At 43.5% G+C, this 24,883-nt stretch overlaps 1 protein-coding gene across 1 annotated transcript; it reads right to left on the reverse strand.

Annotated features, from left to right (window-relative positions):
* Positions 1-1,571: 1,571 nt before the first annotated feature.
* LOC134288752 (uncharacterized) lies at positions 1,572-24,281 on the reverse strand. The gene is made up of 2 exons (XM_062854582.1): positions 7,787-24,281; positions 1,572-6,593 (listed from the first exon to the last, which is right to left on the reverse strand). Exon 1 carries the CDS (start codon positions 22,087-22,089, stop codon positions 16,567-16,569), a length of 5,523 nt encoding a protein of 1,840 aa, XP_062710566.1. The 5' UTR covers positions 22,090-24,281; the 3' UTR covers positions 1,572-6,593; positions 7,787-16,566.
* Between the last annotated feature and the right edge of the window lie 602 nt (positions 24,282-24,883).

Consider the following 24,883-nt stretch of genomic DNA (forward strand, 5'->3'; position numbering starts at 1 on the left):
TAGTTTGAAAAATGTTCACAGTGTGTCACATTATTGTTAGCTTGTTTCTCCAGATCCGACATTTTCGAACTCGCAAACCAGCCCCCTCCTGAAATAAATCCACCCTACGCCAATGATCATCACCATTGGTCGTTTGCTTGATTTATTAGCTGATCGAAATAGCTGCTGTTGGCCCCTTCGATGCACGGAGAGCACTTCACCGTGGACCAATTACCAATAGCTAATTTTACAATTTAATTATATCGATGGTGGTGGCCGGTGGCCCGAAGGTGTTCGGTTCGGAAGAGGTGCGGCCCTGCGGGAGAGAACATACGGTGCGGCGGTGGTCGTGTGCCTTGAAAACTTCGACCACCGCAACTCGCTTGCGGTTATTCAGTGAAAAAAAAAATAGTCTAATGAGTTAAATACCTACACCGACCAGGATACCAGGTTGGAGGATTAATAAATTATGCAATTTTCTCTGACGGTGGAAGTTACATTCCAATACACCTCCACGTGCCTGTTGTCGCCGCTGGCTGGGTATGGCGTATGGAAGGTGTGTCATATCGGTTCCAACAGGCGGAGGCGGCAGCAGAGTAGGAACCTTGAAATCAGTGTATTTTCTTTGTCCCTAATCGGTATGATCAGGAAACGCGCGGCGCACGCGCGTTGAGTTGCAATTCCAATCGCAGTGTGCCAAACTTCCACAATGTGGATGTCATGTTCTCCAGGGCGCTAGCGAGTGCAGCGTCCCCGGCCTGCTGTGTTGCGGATTACCGCAGACCCATAAATTAACGACACCAATGTGAGTGTACAATTCAAATGTTCAATTTTTCTTCTCAGTGTTTCCAGCTGGCAACAACCGACGACAACGGCAGGACCACCAACCCATTTATTATTGTTTCTACTCCGGGTGATGGTGGTGAGTGGGTGTGTGCGCACACAAGAGACAACACAGAAGTCAAATAGCAGCGTCGCGTCGCATACTTTGATCTAAATTTGTCTCGGGTGAGCGCGCGCGCGACTTGGCTCCAACGTATGCTGCGTTCCTTCTCGCGGTACCTACTATAATGCAACGCGCAGCATAGGAGGAGGTGAGTTGATTCATTACCCCTCGCTCGGGCCTCTATTATTGCACGACTGGTAGTAGGCTGTGGGTTTTTAAGGCAGTAGCCAGTCTACATGACTCTACAAAGTAAGTAATGTCTTATGTTATTGTTCGAATTGTTGAAACAGCCTCTCGGAGGTGTCGGTTAGGGCTCAAATCAATTGTTGTCGTCGCAGATTGGCGTTCTTTTTTGGGGTCACAGTAGGCCGCTGAGAGCGGTCCGTGTCACGGAGGGGAACATAATCGATTAGGTAGCTGTTTTGAAAACTTGTTACAGCTGAACGTGGGCTTGGCCTTTGCCGCTACCGTCGATCGATCAATTCGATCGATTACCTACGAATAGGACATGTGAAAGGTTTCATGCGTGTGCTTTCAGCAATAACCGATCGAATCTTTCAGTGGGAGCAATTTTATGCTGACACATGGTGGACATGCCATGTTTTCATAAAATAAATGCGAGCTTTTTCCCTAGTATTTTGCGATGTTGAATAGATTCTGTCATTGCATTGTTATTTACGGTGATGTTGCATTGTTATTTTGTAGTTAATACATTCAGAAAATGAAATGCAGGACGAAAACAGTGTTTCAATTTTCCTTTATCATTACCATTAGTATTATTATGCACAAATTCGTAGGTGGTACAGTCTAGACCACTGTTATGAGGGCTGCTACTTCCCGTTCGTTACCACAGCAAAACGCCTACTAATGCGAGGTATGCACTTCAAACGGAATCGCTCAAATAATTTTCGTTCAGTGCATTATTTTTCCGTGACCGGAATGGAAAGACAAGAAATTCCCCGGGCAGATGAGAATATCTGAATCATATCTCAAATCGAACACTTTTTGCTGTCATAGCTCGATGTGATTTTGATTAGTTATTCAAAATTCTAGCGAATATCGCACGAATAGCTCAAAGTGATATGGTATCAGTTTTTGTTCTTGTCGAAATAGCTGAAAATTTCTTCATAAGGCACCCTACAGACCAGTCAAACGGTTTGACCAACATTGACTCCGCCCCCAGGTTGGTGTTGAAGTTGGTGCTAAGTTTGACCGTGTGTGATGCTGCTTGACGAACCGATTTGGCAGTTCGTCAAACCGATTTGACGGTTGACGGTTTGGTCGGCAAAAATCAAACCAGTTTGATTTTACTCAAACCAACGGTGGGCGGAGCCAATGTTTGACGAACCAATCGTACCGTGTGTAGTGTTGTTGCACAAACACAGTGCGATTTCAAATGGGGGATGATGTTGGTGCAACCAAAGTGACATGTTGGTGCAACACGATTTGGCAGTTCGTCATACGGTTTCAGAAACATTCGCTAGTTCGACCAACCTGGGGGCGGTGGCAATGTTGGTCAAACGGTTTGAGTAGTGTGTAGGGTGCCTAAGAACAAGTTTAGCTCTTCTGCACGAAATGGAACACATACACCCACAGAGATGGCTCAATGTTAGTGAAATGCCTTGTGCCGCTTTCTGAGCTGTGGAAACGAAGAACCGCATGCTCTTATTCCCATCTTATTTACAACAGCGAGCCACAGTTGAGTGGTAAGCATCGCCGCCAGGGGATCCTAAGGTCATAGGTTCGATGCTGGATGCTGCCATTTTTTTTATTTTTTTTTCTAGAAAAAAGTGACAAATCTTGTCTGCTATTCTTTTGATCTTGTAATATCTTAACGAGCTATTATTGAGTAGTTCACCATATTAGATTTTGCTATTATTTCTGTTCTTTTACCTCTTATATCAATCAAACCAATATCAGTTTTTGCTCTTCAGTAATTCAATCAATCATAACTGAATATGCTATTCATCAGATTTTTCCACCTACTCGGGTCAACACAGCAAGCCCCATTTGATTTGACGTTTCGTTTCAGCTCCGTACTAGAATCTGGAATAAAAGCGACGCTTTCTTATTTCTTGAGCGATTCCTTGCCTGAATTTCCCACGCATCGAGATCGGCCAAGAAATTTCTTGCGATCTGCATACTACCCATAAAGGATGACCAAACGTATCCTTTGGAATTAACCCTATCACTAACAGTACATACCAAAATTGCCGTGACATTTAGGTCTGACCGATCGTAGAGCTCAGACGCAAGGACGTGGCCAAAACAGTTCTAGAACGTTGGAGGATTGCATCAGTACGTACGTACGTACCTCACCATCAGCGCAAGGATTACTTGTGTCAGCAGAATCATATAGGAACGGAATCATCTACCTGATGGTTTGTTGTAGCAGGGCATGCTAAATTCACTGGAGATCTTCGGAAAACAACATGATGGTTGTTTTCTCGTGTCAAAAGCCTGGTCACCCAACGTACATTTGCCCGAAAACTAGTTCATTTTGCTTCCGCTTCCTTTATAGCCCATTAGACGAGCATATTTATATATCAATGTAGTCCGACATTCATCCAAGGTTGCCATGATTCTCGTTGTGTTGGTCATTTGTTGGGCTTGTTTGGCCAAATATTTTTCATGTGTAATGGGATCCTTTTCCTAAATATCAAGGTATTTGTCATAACTGAATTGGGTTCTTTAGGAGTGTCCGGATTATTACATAGTCGGATACTCCGCCCAAAAATTTGGCGAAATCCAAAATTTCATAATTTTTGGAGTCCGGGAACTATTTTAAAAATGCATTCAAAGTTTATATGGGGAATTTTTTTTCGGGTCGAACTGTCATTTTATCGATTGAACTGTCATTCTATCCACGAAAATTAAAACTTTTTTGTTGATTTAACCATCAAAACAAAGGTATTGGAATCCAATAAAATCACGTTATACTCAGAAAAATTAGCTTTTTCGATTACGCTATAGAACAGGGGTTCCCAACTTCTTGAGGTGGCGACCCCCTTTAAGAATTGTCATAACATTCTTTTTAAATTACATTAAACATTAAATTTTAAGAAAAAAATATGAATTCAATGAACGAAACGAGTTTTTTGACGTAGCCGGAAGTTTACTCGACGATCAATGATACGTTTTTTTTATTCGATACTCACATTTCGTAAACAATAATGTCATGTACATTCAATTCGAGTCGTTGCTGAAAAATAGCGGTGCAGCCGAAAATTTTTTTCTTCAAAGGCGTTTTATACTGAAGATTTGTTCCTCAAATAGTGGCGTTTGGGGGTGGCGGTTTCCTAATTTAAAAATTGGTATAATTTGCACAAAATAGAATGAAAATTTATCATTTTTTTTGGTAACATCGCGGCCTCCTGGACTGGCTTCACGGCCCCCCAGGGGGTCGCGGACCACCGGGTGGGAACCCGTGCTATAGAAAATAGCAATATTTTATTCACTTAACAACCCAATTGAAATAAAAGGGAATAACAAGGAACGAGCTCACAAGATAATCGTATTTAGCAGCTTTTCTGTGTTTACCTCATGGTTTGCCTTCCGTATCAGCAAATTGGATGATTTGGAATGTCCTCCAAACCATATCGTTCATTCGTTCACACAAGTCGTTGAATCTCCGGTCGTCCAACGAAACCGGAAAAACGAAAGTGCTAACGAAAGCCTGCGAGTGTGAATACGGCAAAACTTTCTCCTCTCTCCTGAATTTTCCACGCACATAGTGTACTTTTTACGCCGGCCAACAAACTCCCGAAAAGAATATCTGATCATATGTCCGAAGTGATAAACACGTTCTCAACATCCAATAGATTCGTCAGACTTTTAAGCACTCTGCCTCCCTCTTACGAGGAGAAATATTTGAAGGAATCCAAACGAATGGCTGAAGGAATCCTAAGAGAAATCTTAGGAAGATTCTTAAAAAAAAACCTGGAGGAACACCTGCATTGATATTCGGAAGAATTCCGGAAATTCCTGAGGTGACCATTGCAAAAAATCGGATAGGAATTCGTAGATGCATCCCGAGTAGAATTCCAGTAGGAACTCCTCAAGGAATCATGCAATTAATCACTGGAGAAACTTTTGAAGAAATCCTGGGAGGAGTTCATGAAGAAATCACGAGACAAATTCTTGCGGGAATCTCACGGGAAGTCCCTAAAGCCCGTAACCGGATGGAATTCCGGAAGGAGTATTTGGAGAAATCTCTGAAGGAATTTCTATAGGAGTCCCTTCGGGACTATCTGGAGAAATGAACAGAAGAAACCAAGGAGGAATTTCTGAAATGCCGAGAGAAAACACTGAAGATATCCCACAAGACATCCTGAGAGAAATCTCGTTTGGAAATACTAGAAAATTTCCGGAAAGAAATCTCCAGAGAATTTACAAATATCGTTTTACTAGAGCTAATTTTTCACTTTGGAATCCTTTTAAGTATATTTACTGCAACAAACTCTGAAAAAGCATCGGAAGAAATCCCTGGAGAAATTCAGGGAGAAATCCTTGTCGGAATCCCTGGATAAATTCCTATAATAATCCTTACTTGAATCACCAGGTGAATCTTTGAAGGAATCACATGCATCACGAATCAGGAAAGCAATCCCTGAAGGAAGCTTAGAAGTAATTTGGGAGGAATCTCGGGAAGACTCATTAAAGGAATTCAGAGATGGACATTCATGAAAAAATTTCTTTGGAAATATCGAGAGAAATCTTTGAAAGAATCCGATGTGGAATTTTTAGAAAAATACTCGGACAAACCCCTGAAGAAGTTCCGCGAGAATCCCTGAAGAAATACGGAGAGGAACCTCAGAAAGAATTCCCAGGAAGAATCTTGGGGAAAATTGCTGAATTAATTCCGAGGAAATGCTTAAAAGATCTCGCGAGAAATCACAACACGAATCTCGGGAATCTATAGGAATATTAAGGAAATAGGACCCCTGCTGAAGTGGTTCCTATTACAATACATATTATTATTCCATTACATGTCAAATGTAAAACATTCTCAGATTGTCTGTAGAGAATAGCTTTGTCCACATGTGTCGAATCGCTTTGCGGTCTTCGATAAAGTTTGTTTATACATTATATTATAGGCTATTTATTCGCAATACGATGCGCTGGGACGCAACTAATCGCATCTAAATTTTACAAAGTTGTCGATTTGGCATAGTTTTAACTTTGTTTTTCTTCAGCAGTTCCTGTGGGAATTGTTTGAAGCTTATGTTTTTCTGAAATTGCCGAGGTTTTCGGAAGTTCTCCTTGGGTTTCCTACTAATGCTTTTCTGGGATTCCATCAGGAATCCCTTCTGGTATTCTTAAGAGTTCCTTCTTCCTGCTTACTTCCTGGAAATCCTTGTGGGATTCGTTTGGACATTTCTCCTGGAGTTCCTTCTGGGATTACTGTAATATCTTCTGGGAATTCTTCAAGAGTTGCTATTTCGAATCATTGAGGAGTTCTGAAATTCCTCCAAGAGTTCTTTCTGAAAATCCGCCGTGGTTCCTTCTGAGAATCTTCCAGGAGTTTCTACTGGGCTTACCATATCTCCTAAAGCATTTGATTGACAGACATTCAAGAGCAACAACGTACACCGCAATCGAAGATCGGCTTCGCTTTTATGGCGACAGGTTGTTGGCACGTCGAAATTCGATAGGAAAATCGCTATACCTCGCGTTACATTTGAAAAGGGCCTATCCCTAAAATGTAAACAAATCGATTTTGATACCTTTCAATAGCATCCCCCAACAGTAACATACTGTGCAAACATCACCCGCCTAAGGGACTGTCCATTAATTACGTAAGGGTTTATGGGGGGAGGGGGGGTTTGAGAAATCTTACGCGCCATACAAAAATTTTTGGGTTCTCATACAAAAAATCTTACAAGGGGGGGAGGGGGTGTCAGAAAATTACAAAAAAATCCTTACGTAATTAATGGACAGCCCCTAACCGTTAATCTTATCAAAATAAACCCCATCTTCAAAACGGCCGAACATTGCTTTTTTTCCCAATCATTCATAAGCCCGTGCTCCAAATGGGCCAGTAACGGTAAAATTTTGTTTTCATTTGCTGGTCCTCTCGTTTAAAGGGCCGACAACCGAAAATTTTTCGAACGGCTCTCGGCTCGAGCGCCGAGAAAAGGCTCCCCCAAACCAAGGCGACTTTTCCGGCGACACGATTTTTTATCGCCGCGATTTTTCTCAACGACTACAGCGATAAATGCGTCGCATCAACCATCTACACCAACGCGAAAACTAGTCACAAATTAAAACTTAGTCGCCCCGCGACAGCGACGAAAACTGTGCATGCAGCGACCAGCGCCGCGACACACCGGCGACAAGTACAAAATTCGCTGCACTATCGCTTGTCGCCTGCGACGACGTCGTCGCAGTGTGGAAGGTCCTCTTCAAATCAGTGCGCAGTAATTTCGCGACAAAAACATAGCGACAAAAAGTCGCGTCGCTGGAAAAGAGTCGCGTCGGTTTGGGGGAGCCTAAAGAGAGTTCTCTCTGTCAAAAACGGCCAAACCTTGACACGATGTCAACAACGGACTCACTCGGGGGACCAATCCACGCTAAGAAAATTTTAGAAAGACTCACAATAAGGCGTACCCTGGGTGAAACTTTTCAGATTAGCTTAACATGTTTATCTATAATTTTTCATACTTTTTTGATAATTTTTAATTTAAACTTGATTATTGAAGCATAGATACATCTATTCTTGTGTCATTAAAACGAAATGCATGTTGAAAAATCCGAAAACTGTGAAATACGAATAGGAAATGTGATGGAAAATGTTTGCATCGATTTTTCTCAATGTTTACGTTCTAGGGATAGGCCCTTTTCAAATGTAACGCGAGATACCATCTAAGTGCCCATATAATATGCCAATGTAGTACAAATCGACCCATAAAATGGTCAACCAACACCTCTGTGAATGACAGACAACCGAGCGATAGATCAGTCGGTCGGTCTCGCCTCGCTGAATCGTCAGTGAGCAGAGTAAATGCACAAGAAATCGCAGCAAGCGCTGCGACTGGTGAAGATTTTATTACTTTGCGCCACTGCATCAGTCAATCAAAGACGGCGGCGTCGCGTCGTCGTCGGTGCATTCCGACCCAATTCCAATATGCCACCCAACATGATGCTGCTGGAAGCTTAGCTATAAATCTTTACAGCCTTTGGTATAAAAAAAAAACTAGAGGAAAAAGTGTTCCCCAGTTCAGCTTCGGAATAAATCAGTCACCGGCGGTGTCAAACCGGGTGTGAATTCCGATTTTTTTTTTCCTGAATCCGTACAATGTGACCCACAATGCAGCCCCCCGGCGCGGCGCAGGCAAATGGACATCGGACACCAGCCAGCCACCAGTCAGTGCCAACATATGGTTAATGGAGCGCAATATGGTGTGTGTGCTGAGCAATAAGAGTATCGTATTTCCATTGAACGTGATTGAATGGCAGCAGCAGTAGGCTATGCGGCGCTGCTTGTCACCAAGTAGTCCAAGAAGGCGAGGATGGATGTTTGAACAACGGGTTCGGCTTTCCGCTAATTGCAATTGGGTGGGTGTATGTTCTTGTTATAGGTTAGGGTTTTTTTTCGGGACATCGAATCGATGACAGCCGCCGCTGCCGCTATTGACGAGGCACATTCAAATTCGGATCGAACGGATTGCTAAAGCAACTGTCCTTCTCTCGCCGGCGAACCCTAGAGCGGACAAGGCGGCGTGGCGTGGAGGTGGCGTAGGTATTTATGTGCGATGCGAACAGAGCGTGTACTGACACCGCTATTTGGGACGTAATTTACCGCTGCATTTTCAATTTCAGCCGGCCCGGCCAGCGCCCGCGGACCGACGTTTTTGTTCGATTGAACCAGATACTTAATTTCCGAACAATTACCGTGATGGTGGCTGTTTTTTTTCGGGGTGACGACGACGGCTGCTGCTGCTGCGGCGGAATTTGTGTTCGTTACAAAAAGATAATAGTCAGCTGGCTTGAAGTTTTTTTTCTCTCTCTCTCTCTCTTGACGGGATATTGCCAAAGAATTCCTTCGCTGAAATCGAAAACGTGTACCTCAAGGTCCACAAAATTAGACTCAGGGTTCGAAATGTTTGGAAACATTTTTTTCTCTCATCGACAAAGAATGAACGCAATTGTCTCGCTTTGAGATTAGCGGATCGAAGAAGGCTTGTCTTGTTCGATTCCAAAAAGGCAAAAAAGCTAACGATCCAAGCATGCCGCCTGGTGGATCTAGCAAAGTGGGCTGACGAAACTAGATCACGGTTTAGCGCCTACCTTCACCAGACGATCAAAGCAACCCGAGCCCGAAAGAGCCGACGGACGCCGCAACGTCATTCCCGGTGACAGTTTCACACTTTGCGCAATCTCAGGATATGAATGGCAAATGGAGCTCAAAGCGAGCTAATTATCGCTAAATTACACAGTCCAACCCTTTGCTGTCTGTTAGTTGTTCGGTTCGGAAGCTTTTCCGTTCGTCTTCGCAAAACATTTCCACGAACTTGGACTGTCCCTCTACTACAGCGAGCGACCGCATCGCAGGGAGTGAGAGCTCTCATTTGGGTGTGTTTGATGTTGAGGAGGTGAGCATTGGCGTATCTAGGATTTTTTCCTAGGGGGTGCCTAGGGGGTGCCAGTTTCAGTGGCCTTCAGATTGTTTTGCTTTTTTTGTAAAAGGAAATACCGATCCATCCTCAATTTCTTAGTATAATGATATTCTGCCCGCAAATTCCGACTTAAAAAAACAACATTGTATCGAGTCTGGTTCGAACGTATAATACAAAAAAATGTGTTTTCGGCAAAACATTCTTTCGGTAATTCATCAGGGAATATTTCCGGTATTTTATTTGAAAATGTTTTGCAATTTATTTTATTTCTTTTCGAAATCTCTCAGTAATTCCTTTGGATTTGGCAAATATCTTCGATAATAGTTTTGGACCCCTTTCGAAAATTTCTAAAAGAAATGATTTAATAATATGTTTTAAATTTGTTATTAAGCACCTTTCACGCATCCTTTGAAAATTTCTTTGGTAATTCCGTTAGGACTAGGAGTTGTTTTTTTTTCATTGGCAAATCCTTCGAAATGTTTTCTTGTGAGTTCCTTTGCTAACTTTTTAGTAGTCTTTCAAGCATTGTTTTGTTATTGTCAGCAGTTTTATTGATATATACTTTTTTAAATTCTCCAAGTACTATTCTTGCAATTCCTTTGGGAAATCTTTTAGTAAAGCCTTTGGTAATTCATTCGACAATGACTCTGGGAACTTCCTCACATTTTTTTCATTATACAGTCATTCTTCTTTTTAGGGATTTTCGTCGTTTTTTGGACTTTCATTAACTAAGTATGCTATTCGGTATTAATTCGCTAATACCTTCGAAAACTCCTTCAGAAATTCTTTTTAAAATCGCTTCTGTAATTTTATGGAGAATTCTTCAGACAATTTCTTTTAGATTTCTACAGCAATTATGTATGGAATTCCTGCAGCAGATGATTTAGGAATACCTTCGGCAACTCCGATGTTGCTTGCATTGAAAATATATTTGGGAAATTCATCAGCAATTTCTTGGAAAATTTTGCAAACTTTGGGTATTATTTTGGGAACTTCTTCAATGATTACTTTAGAAATAGATTCAGCAAATTTCTTAGTGATTTCCTTCGGGAATTTATTTGAAAAAAAAAATCTTTGCCAGGGTGTTTCTACGGCAATTACTTTTAAGAAATCTCAAAGAATTTTCCTAAATCTTCAAAGGAATTTCAGAAGATAATTTAGTAAAATTTTCTTCAGAAATTCCTTTGATGATTTCGGAGAATTCTTTGAGAATTACTTTATTTTTTTGTGGATGTTTGTAAAAATTCTTATAGAATATATTTAGGAAATTTATTTTAAAGGATTTGAGCTATTTCTTTAAAAAGCCTTAATATTTTCTTCAGGGATTCCTCTGGTAATTCTTACATGAATTCTTCTGGCAACTAATTTGAAAATTCCAAGGTAATTTTGATGGTTATTTTCCTGGCAATTTCTTTGAGAACTTGTCAGGAAGTTTTTCGCGAATTTCAAAGGATTTTTTTTTTCAGGATTCCAGAATTTTGGAAATAGTGTAGAATTACCAAACGTTAAAATACACGTTAATAATACTTGAAGAAATTGCTGACTAAATTTCAGTAAAACTACCGCGCAAATTTTCAAAAAAAAAAAACAACTATGTTGAAGGATCCCTCAAAGAAATGGCCATACTGCGGTCTAGCGAATACGAAGTCGTGGGTTCGAATTGCATCAGAATGCGATTTTTTACACAAATTCAACTATCAGTTTGTCAATTAGCAACATTCTGCGCCTTCCAATTAATAACAAGTTTTTCCCGTGCATTCTTATTGGATTTCACTAGAGATTTCTCTAATAATTCCTCCCAGGATTTCTCTGGAAATTTCAACTATCCTCGAAATTCGTTTTGGCATTCCTCTAAAGGTTTCTATTGGGATTCCTTCAGCTGAAATTCTTTGAATAAGGCCAAGAGGAGTTCCATGAGTAATACAATGATTAATTCTGGAGTAATCCATGAATAAAATGTCAAGAGGAATTCCTGGAAGAGTCTTTTAAAAAATCCTTGTAAGTACCAAAGGCAATTCTGGAAGTATACTAGGAAAACTGCCTAAAAGAATCCCAGCAAGAATGCCAGGAGAAATCCCTAGAGGGATTCCGGCAGGTATCACAATAAGAATTTCTAGAGGAGCCCGAGTAGCAATTCATGAAACATTAGAAGCATAATAAAATCCCAGGAGGAGATCCTGGATAAAAGTCAAGAGGAGTTCCTGGAGGAATCCAATGATAAATATTTGGAGAAATCCCAGTAAAAAAATCACAGCGAAGAAACCCTACAAGAATTCCTGGAGTTATTACAGTAAGAATTTTTGGAGGAGTCCAAGAGGAATTGCTGGAAGAACCATAACATGAATAGCTTGAGAAATCCAGCTGAAATTCCTGGAGGAAAACCAAGAGGAGTTCCTGGACGGATCCCACGAGAAATTTTTGAGAGAATCCATGGATAAAAAATATGGATTAAAATTCCTGGAGGAATCACCGGAGAGCTTCTGTAGGAATTCCATGAAGAATTTCTGGAGGAATCATTGGATAAAATCTCTGGAGGAATTCCTGAATGAGTCCTTGGAGAAATCCGTGGTAGAACAACCAAAATAAATTTCTGCAGGAATTCCAGTAAGATTGCCTATGGAAAAATCCCAGCAAAAAATACAGGAGAAAGCTCAAAAAGAATCCGTAGCATTATTTCTGAAGTACCAAAATTTGAATTTCTTAAGGAAGAATAGCTGAAAGAACTACATTTGCTTAAGGAATCCCAGCTGGAATATCTGAAGGAATTCCTAAAATCCCGGGGGTATCATATAAGTAATTTATAGAGAAATCCTAAAATCAGGAATGCAGAGGGTATCCTAAGAGAAGCTCCTCTAACAAATGCCTGAAGGAATACCTACAGTTCTCCTTGAAAGAATCGGTAAAAATATATTGGAGAAATCCATGATGGAGTCACAGGATGAATTTCTGGAGGAATCTCAGGAAGATTTCCCGAAAGTATTGCAGATAGTAAGTATGCCAGGAAAAATCTCTAGAAATGTTTCTGAAAGAGTCCTAATGGAAATTTCTTGAAGAATTCCAGCTGGAATTCATGGAGGAAAGCCATTTTTTGGAGAAATCCCATGTGGAATTTCTGGAAGAACCTCTGGAGGAAGTCCTGTATATACCCTATGAAGAAAATTCTGGAAGAATCACCGAATGGATTTTTTCCAGCGAAATTTTCATGTAAAATTTCCGGAAGAACTGCCCTAGTAGAATTCCTGAAGGTATCACAGTGAGAAATTGCTGGAAGAATCGCAGCAGGAGATGCTTGAGGAATCCTAGCCACAACTCCCGGAGGAAAGCCAATATAAGCTCCTGGAGGAATTCCATGAGAAATTTCCGAAAGAATCTCTGAATAAAACCTTCAAGGAATTCCTGGAAGAATCACCGGAGGAACTTCTGAAAGGATCCCAGGAAGATTGTCTTGAATAATTCCACCAGGAACTCCTGAAGGAATCCCAATGCTGTATGCGTGATAATGTCTGCACCATCGTTAAATAACGTTCCAGTTTTACTTGTGATTACAATATATTGATTTTCTTTGTGCAAACATACCTGCCAGGTATTTAAGCTATAGACTGTGAATGAAAAATGTAGATTTTTTTAGTTTAACACTTGCATAATGACTAAGTGGAAACCTAGCTCGTGATTTGTCCACGCGCAAATGTCGAAAAGTGTCCGTGGTAGTGTCATAGTCAAGAATCAAAATATCTGAGATTTTTTATTTATTTTGACATTGCCCAATGGTGTAGACATTATTACACAAACAAAATTTAATATAACTATTGATTTTGAAATTTGGTACGGGATGGATACTTCGTCGGAGAACGAAAAAACGGATGTTGCATTCGGGCAAATTCAAGACTTTCTTATATGGCGCTCCTCGTAGCTTCCGGATGCCATTGGTATGTATGTGAGTTTTTTTTTCTTTGGTCGAAGGATCACCAAGGCCATCATAATTTTCCTTTTCGATTTTCCGTGCCGTTAAGTCGCTGATTTCGCGTTTCTTTGCCATTTTCCTCATTGAGCGCACATAATTCGCCAAAATCTTGTTTTTGGTGACAGCGATAGCCTTCTTAATCCATGTTAACTTCGGACGGTCAGTGGACACCTCCGGGAATAGTTGCCCTTGCTTTTTTTCGGTCTAAGACCGTTATACCTGAACACTCCTGGAATGTCTTTTTTAACATTTGCGCGTGGACAAATCCCGACTACCGCTGCCACCTCTTCATGGTACAAATTTTAAACTCAAGAAATCGGATTTTTTTACCCGCAGCCTACTATGATATGAGTTAAAGCTTACGTGCATTCAAAGAAAACCAAGACATTGTGTGAGCAGGTGATATGGGAACCTTATTTGTACGATGGTGCAAACATTATCACGCATACGGTAGATTTTTTTAGAGGAATCCCTTGAAGAATTCTGAGAAGTATCATAGTACGAATTTTCAAAGAAACCCTAGGAGAAATAGCTGGATCAATCTCTGCAGAATTTTATAGTATATACAACCCCATCAGGAATGCCTGGAGAATCCAAAGGGAAGTTTACTGAAGGAATATCGGGAAGAATCCATTAAGGAAGCATAGAGAAATCACTGTATGAATAGATGGAGGTATTTCTGAAGGAAGCCACGGAGAAGTCTGTTGACTGTTCTTATCAATATTCAAAACTTCTAAACGTACAGCAGGAATATAAGTAATTTCGGGTGTGGTTAAGTTATGTTCAATTATGCCATTAATTAATATTGGAATTATATTGTGCAGTTTTAAATTTAAGGTGACTGGAAAAATTCTAGGGGGTGCCAAATTTGTTCTAGGGGGTGCCAGGCACCCCTGGAACCCCCCCTAGCTACGCCAATGGAGGTGAGGCCCCGACCAACTTCAAAATGATATAATTAAAGTGAACAGTTCTGTGCGCTCCGAGAGTGCTGTTGAACATGACGCTAAAACGACAGCGAGCTTTCACTGTCCGTCCATCCTCCTCGTCCTCCATCAAGGGCGCGCGAGTATGGGCCCAGAAATGCTCAGACTGACGGGAAAGAATGTCGACGGTGACAGCAAATTAAACTTAACAGCGACTAAATGCAGTTAATTTCCTTTACTTTTCCTGCATCACAGTAGCAAACGGGCTTGGTGGTCTAGTGGCTACCGCTTCTGATTTATATGCAGAAGGTCCTGGGTTCAATCCCTGGCCCGTCCCTTTCCTTCCACTTTGTATCTTTCTATATACTTTCTCTCTGCTCTCTACATATACAACTCATGTATATAAACATGTTCATAGCCGTCGCTAGAACAGAAACGGGTTGAAAAAGCCGTTTCCCTTCCTTCCAAACTTTCACAGCACAGTGTCACAATCCTATTAGAAAACGCCTACAAGTTATGCAATCTAGCGAGCTGTGCCGCACATCTTCAAAATAATATAAACACACAATTCTATCACCTTCCCCTGGTATCCACACACCAATGTGTGAACCTTCTGCCAACCAATTCCCACCAACACTCCAACATCCGCATGAATTTGTGCTGGCGCAGAGGAATATTCGGCCAGATGTGGATACAAACGATTGCAATCATCACTTCCTTACCCTTCCCCACATTGACCTGCAACCTGACGTGGCAGGCGCCATTGTCGCCCAAAAATAGAAGATCACCAATGCTCACACACTGAAGATGCCTGCTAGTCCCCGGCAGTTATCTCATTGATCCTTGTGTGAGTGTAGCTGGTCTGGCGATACTGGAGTAGCATCCACGGGCGGTCAATCAAGCTCAAGCTCAAGCTCAAGCTTTACTTTTCCTGCATCACAGTAGGTATGGTGACAGTTTTTTAAATATGGCGACCGTCATAAATAGTAGGCTGGTCTTACCATGGGCGTATTGCTGACCAATTATGAGGTCACCGAAAGGTTCATTTACACACTAGGAAATTATTGAAATTACTGAACAGTGCTTCTAAGCAAATAGCTGCTTAATAGCTGCCTATCGGTGATGAAAAGGCCTAAAGCTAAGGAAGAAATAACCTTCTAACAATGACAAACATTAGTTTTGCGGATCTCACGCACACACAATATCTTCTTCCATATATCCACACCTATATTAGACTCTTGTTGATGTAGTACCGATACTTCTATTCAATTGATCTCTAGATTGAAACTGTATCACTAGATGGTGATGAAGTAAAATTGATTTGATTAGCAAATACATATCTCAGCCCGACGAAAAAGGTGTCTTCTGCAAATACATATGTTTTGTCTGGTCTATCGTATTCGCAAATTCTTCCACTCAATTATTTCTGATGATCATAAACCTGTACCTGTGAGTAAAAAGACAATCGTGTTAAGTACTGTTCCTTTGAACTCCACTAAGAATTTGCATCCTTTGACAGATGCCTATTTCGACCTCAACTGTAAGGTCGTCTTAAGTATCTTGTACTTGACTCGACTCTTTTCTTTTTACTTAATTATTTCTGGTTCTTCCCCAGAAATTTCTTCCAGTATTTTTTTAGATTCCTGCAGGAGTTCTTACTTGGATTCTTCCAGAAGTTTTTCTGAGATTCCTCAGGTAGCTGTTTCTGGCAGAGGTTCCATCCAGCATTCCTCCTAGCACTCATTCAGGGTTTTCTCCAAAAAATCCTTCCGAAATTTCTCCAAGAATTCCTTCTGAGGTTCTTCCGGAAGTTTCAGAATTCTTCAAGGAATTTGTTTGGCAATAAACACAAGAACACTTGGCAAGAACACTGGACTGTTTCACACAGTAAGGGAGGAAACTGGGTTTTCGGACCGCGATAGAAAAATCACTGGGTTCACTTTCACTTAACTAATTTATTCACTTTTTACACTACGCGTTGTCATAAGCCACGCGAACGCTTATCGAAATCAAACTGACCCGCTACTGCGAACGGGTCGCATATTTATATCACAAAATCCATATTCCAGAATCACGTGGAAGCTTCTGCGCAAGGTTCCACGCGTGCCTAGAACCCACGCGACATTTCGGGAACCACCATCACCACGCTAACGACAGATGATGATGATGATGATGACGGCTGCGGCAGCGGTCTGCTGCCGAACTCAATGTTTGGAGCTCACAGCACTCACTCTCTCGCAGCGCAGGTAGCTTCTGTTCCGTCGGCTCGGGTGAGTGTGTGAGCGCCGCGTCGGTGGTCGATGACGAATCGGATGCGTTGATTGGTGTCAGTGCCCGCACAGCCTCGCATGCTGCTGCCTTCATTGGGAGCGCATGTGCGCGAACATAGTCCCGCCCGTTGGAATGCAATTCCAACTTAGATGACTGTTGCTCGTCGGTCTCTTGCAAGGGAAGCGGCGCTAGTTTGCTTACTGCACGACGGTATACACCAGTGGTTGTCTTGACGTCAGCAACACGAACGATACCGTCCTTTCCTGGGTAGACGGCGATGATTCTTCCAAGCTTCCAAGTCTGTGCTGGTTGATTATCCTCGGCCAATAAAACGACGGTGTCGACCCTTACGTTGGGCTGTTTCTTTGTCCATTTTGCTCTCGATTGTAGAGTTGAAAGGTATTCTCGAGACCATTTTTTCCAGAAGTGGTCTCTCATCTGGTTCAGATACTGCCATTTGGTTAAGCGGTTTGCTGGTACATCCAAATACGATGGCTTAATCACCGGTTCCATTGGTCGACCAAGCATTAGATGTGCAGGCGATATCGGTTGAGGGTCGTTAGGATCATCTGATGTGGAATATAGCGGTCGAGAGTTGACAATCGCTTCGATGTGGGTCAACACAGTGCTGAGTTGCTCGAACGTTAGAGTTGTATTCCCGAGAGTTCTGGTGAGATGGGACTTCACTATCTTCACTCCGGCCTCCCATAATCCTCCGAAGTTAGGTGATCTCGGCGGAATAAAGTCCCATTCAACTTCTCGGCCGATCAGGAAGTCGTTGATTTTGTTCCGCTCCACCTGGTCGTTGAACATATCACGTAGATGTCGAAGCTCCTTCAAAGCCCCAACAAAATTGGTCCCATTGTCCGAAAATAGCTTGCGGACAAGACCGCGGCGATTGATGAAACGGTCGAGAGCGGCAAGGAAAGCATCAGAGGTCAGGTCGGATACTAATTCGAGGTGGATGGCTTTCGTTGACAGGCATACGAATAGTGAGATGTACGCCTTTACTACCTTCGGCTTGCGTTTGCCTTCCTTCACAAGTATCGGTCCGGCATAGTCCACGCCGGTCAGCTCGAATGGCGCATGCTCGGTGACTCGTGCTTCAGGTAGCACACCCATCAGAGGCTGGATGCTCCGTGGCTTCGTCCGGAAACATTTAACACAATCGTGGATCACCTTGCGAATAGCGGATCGTGCATTCGTCAACCAAAATTTCTGCCGAATGGCGGCCAATAATCCGGATTGGCCCTCGTGTAGACGGTCCTCATGGTATTTGCGTATCAGCATTTCCGTAACACGATGTTTCCGAGGAAGCAACAACTGGTGCTTGGCTTCGAAAGGTAGCTTGGAGTTTTGCAAGCGCCCTCCGACTCGTAGTAATCCTTCGTCGTCGATAAACGGCTGCAAGTTGGCCATTCGTTTCGGGAAATTGCCTCGCTGGATACTCTGGATCTCCTCATGAAGTTCACTCTGCTGCAGAATTCTAACGATGGAAATCTCGGCTCTTCGCATGTCTTGAACGGTCAAGGCACTGGATAGCATCCTCTGCTCCTTAGGTGTTCGAACTAGTCGGACGAATCGAACCACCTGTGCCAGAACCCGCTGCAATTTGGTGAATGAGCTGAACCGTTCAAAGACCGGCTCCGACTCTATAGCTGGATTTGCGATGATCACTTCCCTCAGCTCGGGGATTTCACATTCAGGAATCTCTGTAATCGCCTCCACTTCGTACTCGGTTGTGCTGAGGAATGTTGGTCCACTCCACCACAAGCTACACTGCTTCAGCAAGTCTGGCGGCATTCCCCGTGAAACAATGTCAGCTGGGTTATTCAAAGTATTCACGTAACTCCATTGGTAACGATCGGTCAGATGCTTGATTTGGGCTACACGGTTACGAACATAAACCTGCAACCGATCCAGGGGTTTGTTGATCCAGGCCAGTACTATTTTACTGTCCGACCACAACTTGACTTCATCGAAAGACAGCTTCAGCGTTGGAGCTACCTTGGCAACTAGCTTGGCGAGTAGTAAGGCAGCACACAGCTCCAACCTAGGTATGGTCATCTCACGGAGGGGAGCTACCTTGGACTTACTGCATAGTAGATGGGCTACCGCTGAACCATCTCGTCGAACGCAACGGATGTACACGCACGCTCCATATGCACTCTTGGAAGCGTCGGCAAATCCATGGATCTCTAATACCTCCCTCTCTGTATCCACGACACACCGTGGAATTTCAAGATCTGTTATATGATCCAAGGAAGTCCGGAAAGTATTCCACCGCTGGAGTAGCTCATCGTCAAGGGTATCGTCCCATCCTAATTTGCTGGCCCACAAGCATTGCATTATCATTTTCGCTTCCACAATCACTGGCGCGACGAGTCCCAGTGGATCAAACAACCTCGCTATTTGGGACAGGACACGTCGCTTGGTCACTACCGCTCCGGGGTTGGTCGTATCAGCGGATTGGCAAAACAGGAACAAATCTCGCCGCGGGTCCCACATGAGTCCTAAAGCCTTGATAGCTTGGTTGGCACTGGAGTCGTGAATTGGCACCAGCTTCTCACGATCCTCCTCTGGAACACTGTCAAGGAGTTCTTCGGAATTTGAACACCACTTTCTGACGGGAAATCCACCCTTCAGCATCAACTCCTCGATATCGCTCCGAAGTTTAATCGCTTCATTAACCGAATCCGCGCCAGAAAGGATGTCGTCCATGTAAGAGTCGTCCAAGATGATCTCGGCAGCCGTGGGATAATTCGTGCTCTCGTCCCGTGCTAGTTGAATAAGCGAGCGCACAGCCAGAAAGGATGCTGACGATGTTCCGTAGGTTACGGTCAACAGTTCGAAAACCTTCAGCGCTTCCGATGGGTTGTTTCGCCAAAAGATTCGCTGGTATCGGGTCTGTGAAGGGTCCACTAGTACTTGCCTGTACATTTTTGACACGTCCGCAGAGAATACGATGGGGTGGGTCCGGAAGCGCATCACTATGGTGAACAACTCACTTTGGCTGTTCGGTCCGGTCATCAGCACATCGTTTAGGGATAAACCACTCGCCTTCGCTGTAGCATCGAACACAACACGTAGTTTGGTGCTGCTACTGGATGGTTTCAGGACACAATGGTGTGGCAAGTAGTAGGCTTGAGTTCCAGGTGGGTCCTCATCCTCCTGTATCTCCCGGCAATGACCCAGGGCTCGGTACTCATCGATGAACTCTGTGTACTGGTTCTTGAGTTCTGGATTTTTCGCCAACCTCTTCTCTAGGAGCAAAAAACGTTTCATGGCGAGGGATCTGGAATTACTTAGCTGGCTCACAGAATCACGAAAGGGAAGTTGTACTACGAATCTTCCAGTGTCGTCACGTCGGTATGTTTGTTTGAAGTGCTCTTCAAACCGTTCTTCCTCGGTGCTTGTCATTGCAGGCTCGACAATTTCCTCCTGGTCGAAGAATCGCTTCAGGCACTCCTCTAATCCATCGTTCACAACAACGTTGGCACATACCGGGCGATCATCGGCCTGGTCATCGTACGTACCAGCTACTACCCATCCGAATTGGGTTTCGTACAGGGTCGGCAAAGTGCTGGACAATTTGATCTGACCTTGCTTAAGGACGTCAAAGAACAGACCAGCTCCAATCAACATCTCGATCTCGTTTGGACAATAGAAGGCGGCGTCGGCTAGCAGAATACCAGGCGGGATGTTCCACGTATCGATGTTAACACTCACCGGCGGAACCGTGCCCGCCACCTTCGGAGTAGTGAGGCATTCAACGTTGACGGCATAATCGCTGTAGTTCGATGTCATTCGCACCACCACCTTGTGGTGCATCTTGGACTTGTTACCTCCGACGCCGATGACGGGAACATTCGCTGGTTGTTTCGGAAGCTTCAATCTTTGAACCACAGACTCGGAAATGACGTTGATCTGCGATCCGGAGTCCAACAAGGCTCGCACACGATGAACTTGGCCGTTTTTGGCGGTCAGGTTGACCATTGCAGTCATCAGGAATACCTGCTTACCCGGTGGAGGAATGCTGCTGGAACACGATGTATTCACCGGCTGCACTGCAGGTACCGGCTTCCCTTCTGGAGTCTTCGGCGCATCAGTGGGTTTCACTTCGGGCTTCTCACGTTCGAAATGAAGTAGCGTGTGGTGTTTCTTGGAGCACTTTGAACACGACTTATCGCTGGAACACGCCGCACCACGATGGCCCTTCCTTAGGCAGTTGAAGCAAAGATTCACTTCCTTTACCTTTGCTTGTCGCTGATCCACAGACATCTTCAGGAAGTTGGAACATTTGTAGTTCTGGTGTTGACCGGAACAGAAATCACACATATACTCCGAAGTCACTGCTGCTGCGTGCGAAGTCTTGGAAGGCGCGAGCTTGGACCCAGGCGGCTTCTGGTTGGAGACCTTGGGATTCGGGGATACGATGGGAGCACTCTTCTCGCATCTCTCCAGGATGACGCATCTCTGTTTGAGGAACTCGATCGTCTGCTCGTATTCCGGGAGCTCCGTCTGATCAATCGAAGCCTCCCACAACTCGCGGGTCTGGTCATCCAATGCGCGAGTGAGCACGGTCACCACGAGCAACTCCGACATTCCCAGCAGTGGTTGGCCAAGCTTGACAAGGTTCTCCACGTGGCGGGTGCATTCATCGATTAAGCTTCGGAGATCCTTAGACGACTTCTTACCCATCCTCTTCATATTCAGCAGCCCTAGAATGTGGGACTCCACGATTAGTCGCTTGTTGCCGAACCTCTCCTCCAGGATGTCCCATGCGCGCTGGTAGTTGTTATTCTGCAACGTCTCCAGGTCGATTACGCCGGTGGCTTCACCCTTCAAAGAGTTTTCCAGGTGGTATAGCTTCACCGCGTCCGAATCTGATGAGCGCTGCATCAGATCTTGAAACATGGCCTTGAAGCGTGGCCATGCTTCATAACGTCCATCGAAGGTTGGCAACGGAGCACGGAATGACTGAGACTGTACGATGATCGGCTGCTGGTTGGTGGTGGCACACGGTGGCTGCTGGGTTGCGGGCGCATTTAGCTTCTCGCTCCAGCTCTCGAGTAGCACAGATACCTCCTCGTACAAGTCCAAAAACTTGAGGTAACACTCTTCTTGCTCCTCAAGTCCGTCTGACGGAGACGTGGCGATGATTTGTTGATGAAATCTGGTGTACTCGGTGTGAGCATTCTCGACGCTTCGTTGGTACACCTTTATCTTGGCTGAGGTTAGCTCGACGTTGTCTGCTTCGACTTGTTCCAGGATGGTCTGGATTCGGCTCACATTTCGTTGAGCAGCTCCACGGTTGAGGAACAGCGCTCTCAGTTCTCCGTCTTCAGCTGGATCTGGCATCTTCTTCACCGGTGTTCTCTTGGGCGGCATCTTAATCGAGTCTCTCACGGGTCAGCAACGGAAATGCAGACAGGGATTCCGCTGCACTTGACACAACGGATGGAAGGTAGCACGGTATCCGAAGCGATGGATACAATGCCCAACACTACGGCGGAATACAGGAACTTCGCGGGAGTTTACTGGATACGATCCCTGGAACCGACGCGTGTGTCGCCACGGACGGAAGAAATCACTTGAAGATTCCGAAGCGACGGACACAAAGCACTACGCGACGATGGAATCAACCGTCTATTAGCTGGGAACCGACGCACTTGTCACAACGGGTGGAACACAGAATGTCCGGAGTGACGGAAAGTAGCACTACGCGACGGCGGACTCACTCGGGATACCACGAAAATCGACGCGCTTGTCGGACCGGATGGAATTGGTACCACACGAATTCCGGAACGACGGATGAAGTCACTACGCGACGACGCGGTTTACACTCGCGGACCGACACGGATACGGACGTTGTCGAAGCCACGTCCACGCTCTTCACTGCACAGCACGTTGTTGAAGCCACGTGCACGCTTCTAAACTACGCACTGCCGCGCTGTCGAAGCCACGCGGTACGCTTTTTAAACGACACACTACCGCGTTGTTCAAGCCACGCGGCACGCTTTCACACACTACCGGATCCTGATCCGGTTCGAAGGACCACTTTGTGTTTGGCAATAAACACAAGAACACTTGGCAAGAACACTGGACTGTTTCACACAGTAAGGGAGGAAACTGGGTTTTCGGACCGCGATAGAAAAATCACTGGGTTCACTTTCACTTAACTAATTTATTCACTTTTTACACTACGCGTTGTCATAAGCCACGCGAACGCTTATCGAAATCAAACTGACCCGCTACTGCGAACGGGTCGCATATTTATATCACAAAATCCATATTCCAGAATCACGTGGAAGCTTCTGCGCAAGGTTCCACGCGTGCCTAGAACCCACGCGACATTTCGGGAACCACCATCACCACGCTAACGACAGATGATGATGATGATGATGACGGCTGCGGCAGCGGTCTGCTGCCGAACTCAATGTTTGGAGCTCACAGCACTCACTCTCTCGCAGCGCAGGTAGCTTCTGTTCCGTCGGCTCGGGTGAGTGTGTGAGCGCCGCGTCGGTGGTCGATGACGAATCGGATGCGTTGATTGGTGTCAGTGCCCGCACAGCCTCGCATGCTGCTGCCTTCATTGGGAGCGCATGTGCGCGAACAGAATTCGAATCTAACATTCCTCTAAGAATTCCTTTCCGGATTCTTCCAAAATTTCGTTCCGAGATTTCCCCAAAATTTCTCCAATAGTTTCTTCAGAGATTTATTGCTCAAGGTGTTCATTAAGGGATTTCTCAAGGAGATCCCGAAGAGATTTCTCCTTTTGAGATTCTGAGAATCCCAACAGAAGTTTTATCACGGGTTATTTACGAAGTTTCTTCCGGGATCGCCCAGGATTTTCTTCTAAGATTATGCAAGAGTTCATTTTGGGATTCCTCCAGAAGTTCCTTCTGGAATTCTGGAACTCTTCAATAAATTTCTTCTGAGGATGCCTTATTTCCAGGATTCTTTATCCTGAGATTTCTCTTGGAGCTCTTCCTATGATTCATTCAGAAGTTCCTTCACCGGTTTCTCCCGCAATGTCTTTCTGGAATTCCCTTTTTTTCGAAAATTAACCATGGGTTGCTTCTAAGATTCTGTGTTTCACGAATTCTGTCTAAGATTCACCCAGAAGTTCCTTCAGTGGTTCATCGAGCAGTTCCGTTTGGGATTCCTCCATGAGTTCCAGGTGGAGGAATTCTTTCATGTGTACATTTTGTGATTCCTTTTAGAATGATTCCTTCTAGATTTCCGCTGGGTTTTTCCAGGAAATCTTTCCAGGATTCCTCCTGGAACATCTTCCGGGAATGCTCCTTTCAAATTTTCCGGGAATTCTCTAGGACCTTCGCCTAGAATTCCTCAACGAGTTCCCTTATGGGTTCCTCCCATGATTCTTTGTGGAGTTCGATCAGGATTTTTTCCCTGAGATTCAGCGATTCCTTTTACGACCCTAGTAATCAATACATATAAGTATAAGTATAAGTATAAGTATAAGTATAAGTATAAGTATAAGTATAAGTATAAGTATAAGTATAAGTATAAGTATAAGTATAAGTATAAGTATAAGTATAAGTATAAGTATAAGTATAAGTATAAGTATAAGTATAAGTATAAGTATAAGTATAAGTATAAGTATAAGTATAAGTATAAGTATAAGTATAAGTATAAGTATAAGTATAAGTATAAGTATAAGTATAAGTATAAGTATAAGTATAAGTATAAGTATAAGTATAAGTATAAGTATAAGTATAAGTATAAGTATAAGTATAAGTATAAGTATAAGTATAAGTATAAGTATAAGTATAAGTATAAGTATAAGTATAAGTATAAGTATAAGTATAAGTATTAGTATAAGTATAAGTATAAGTATAAGTATAAGTATAAGTATAAGTATAAGTATAAGTATAAGTATAAGTAGAAGTAAGCAAATAATCTCAAAATTGCTTTAGGAATACTTTCCAGGATTACATTCGGAATTTCTTTAGGATTCGTCCAGAAATTTTATCAGAGATTCCTCCAGGTGTTCCTTCTGAGATTTCTCCAGAAATTCTCTCTGAGATTCATACAAGAAATCCTTCAGGGATTCTTACAAAAAAAGTATGCGATATTTTTTTTAAGAACTTCTTCTGTGATTGTTTCTATTCTGTTCATTATTTTGCAATTCCTCCGTAAGTTTAATCCGGAATTCCAA

The sequence above is a fragment of the Aedes albopictus genome, chromosome 2, assembly GCF_035046485.1.
Source record: "Aedes albopictus strain Foshan chromosome 2, AalbF5, whole genome shotgun sequence".
NCBI classification, from domain to species: Eukaryota; Metazoa; Arthropoda; class Insecta; order Diptera; family Culicidae; genus Aedes; species Aedes albopictus.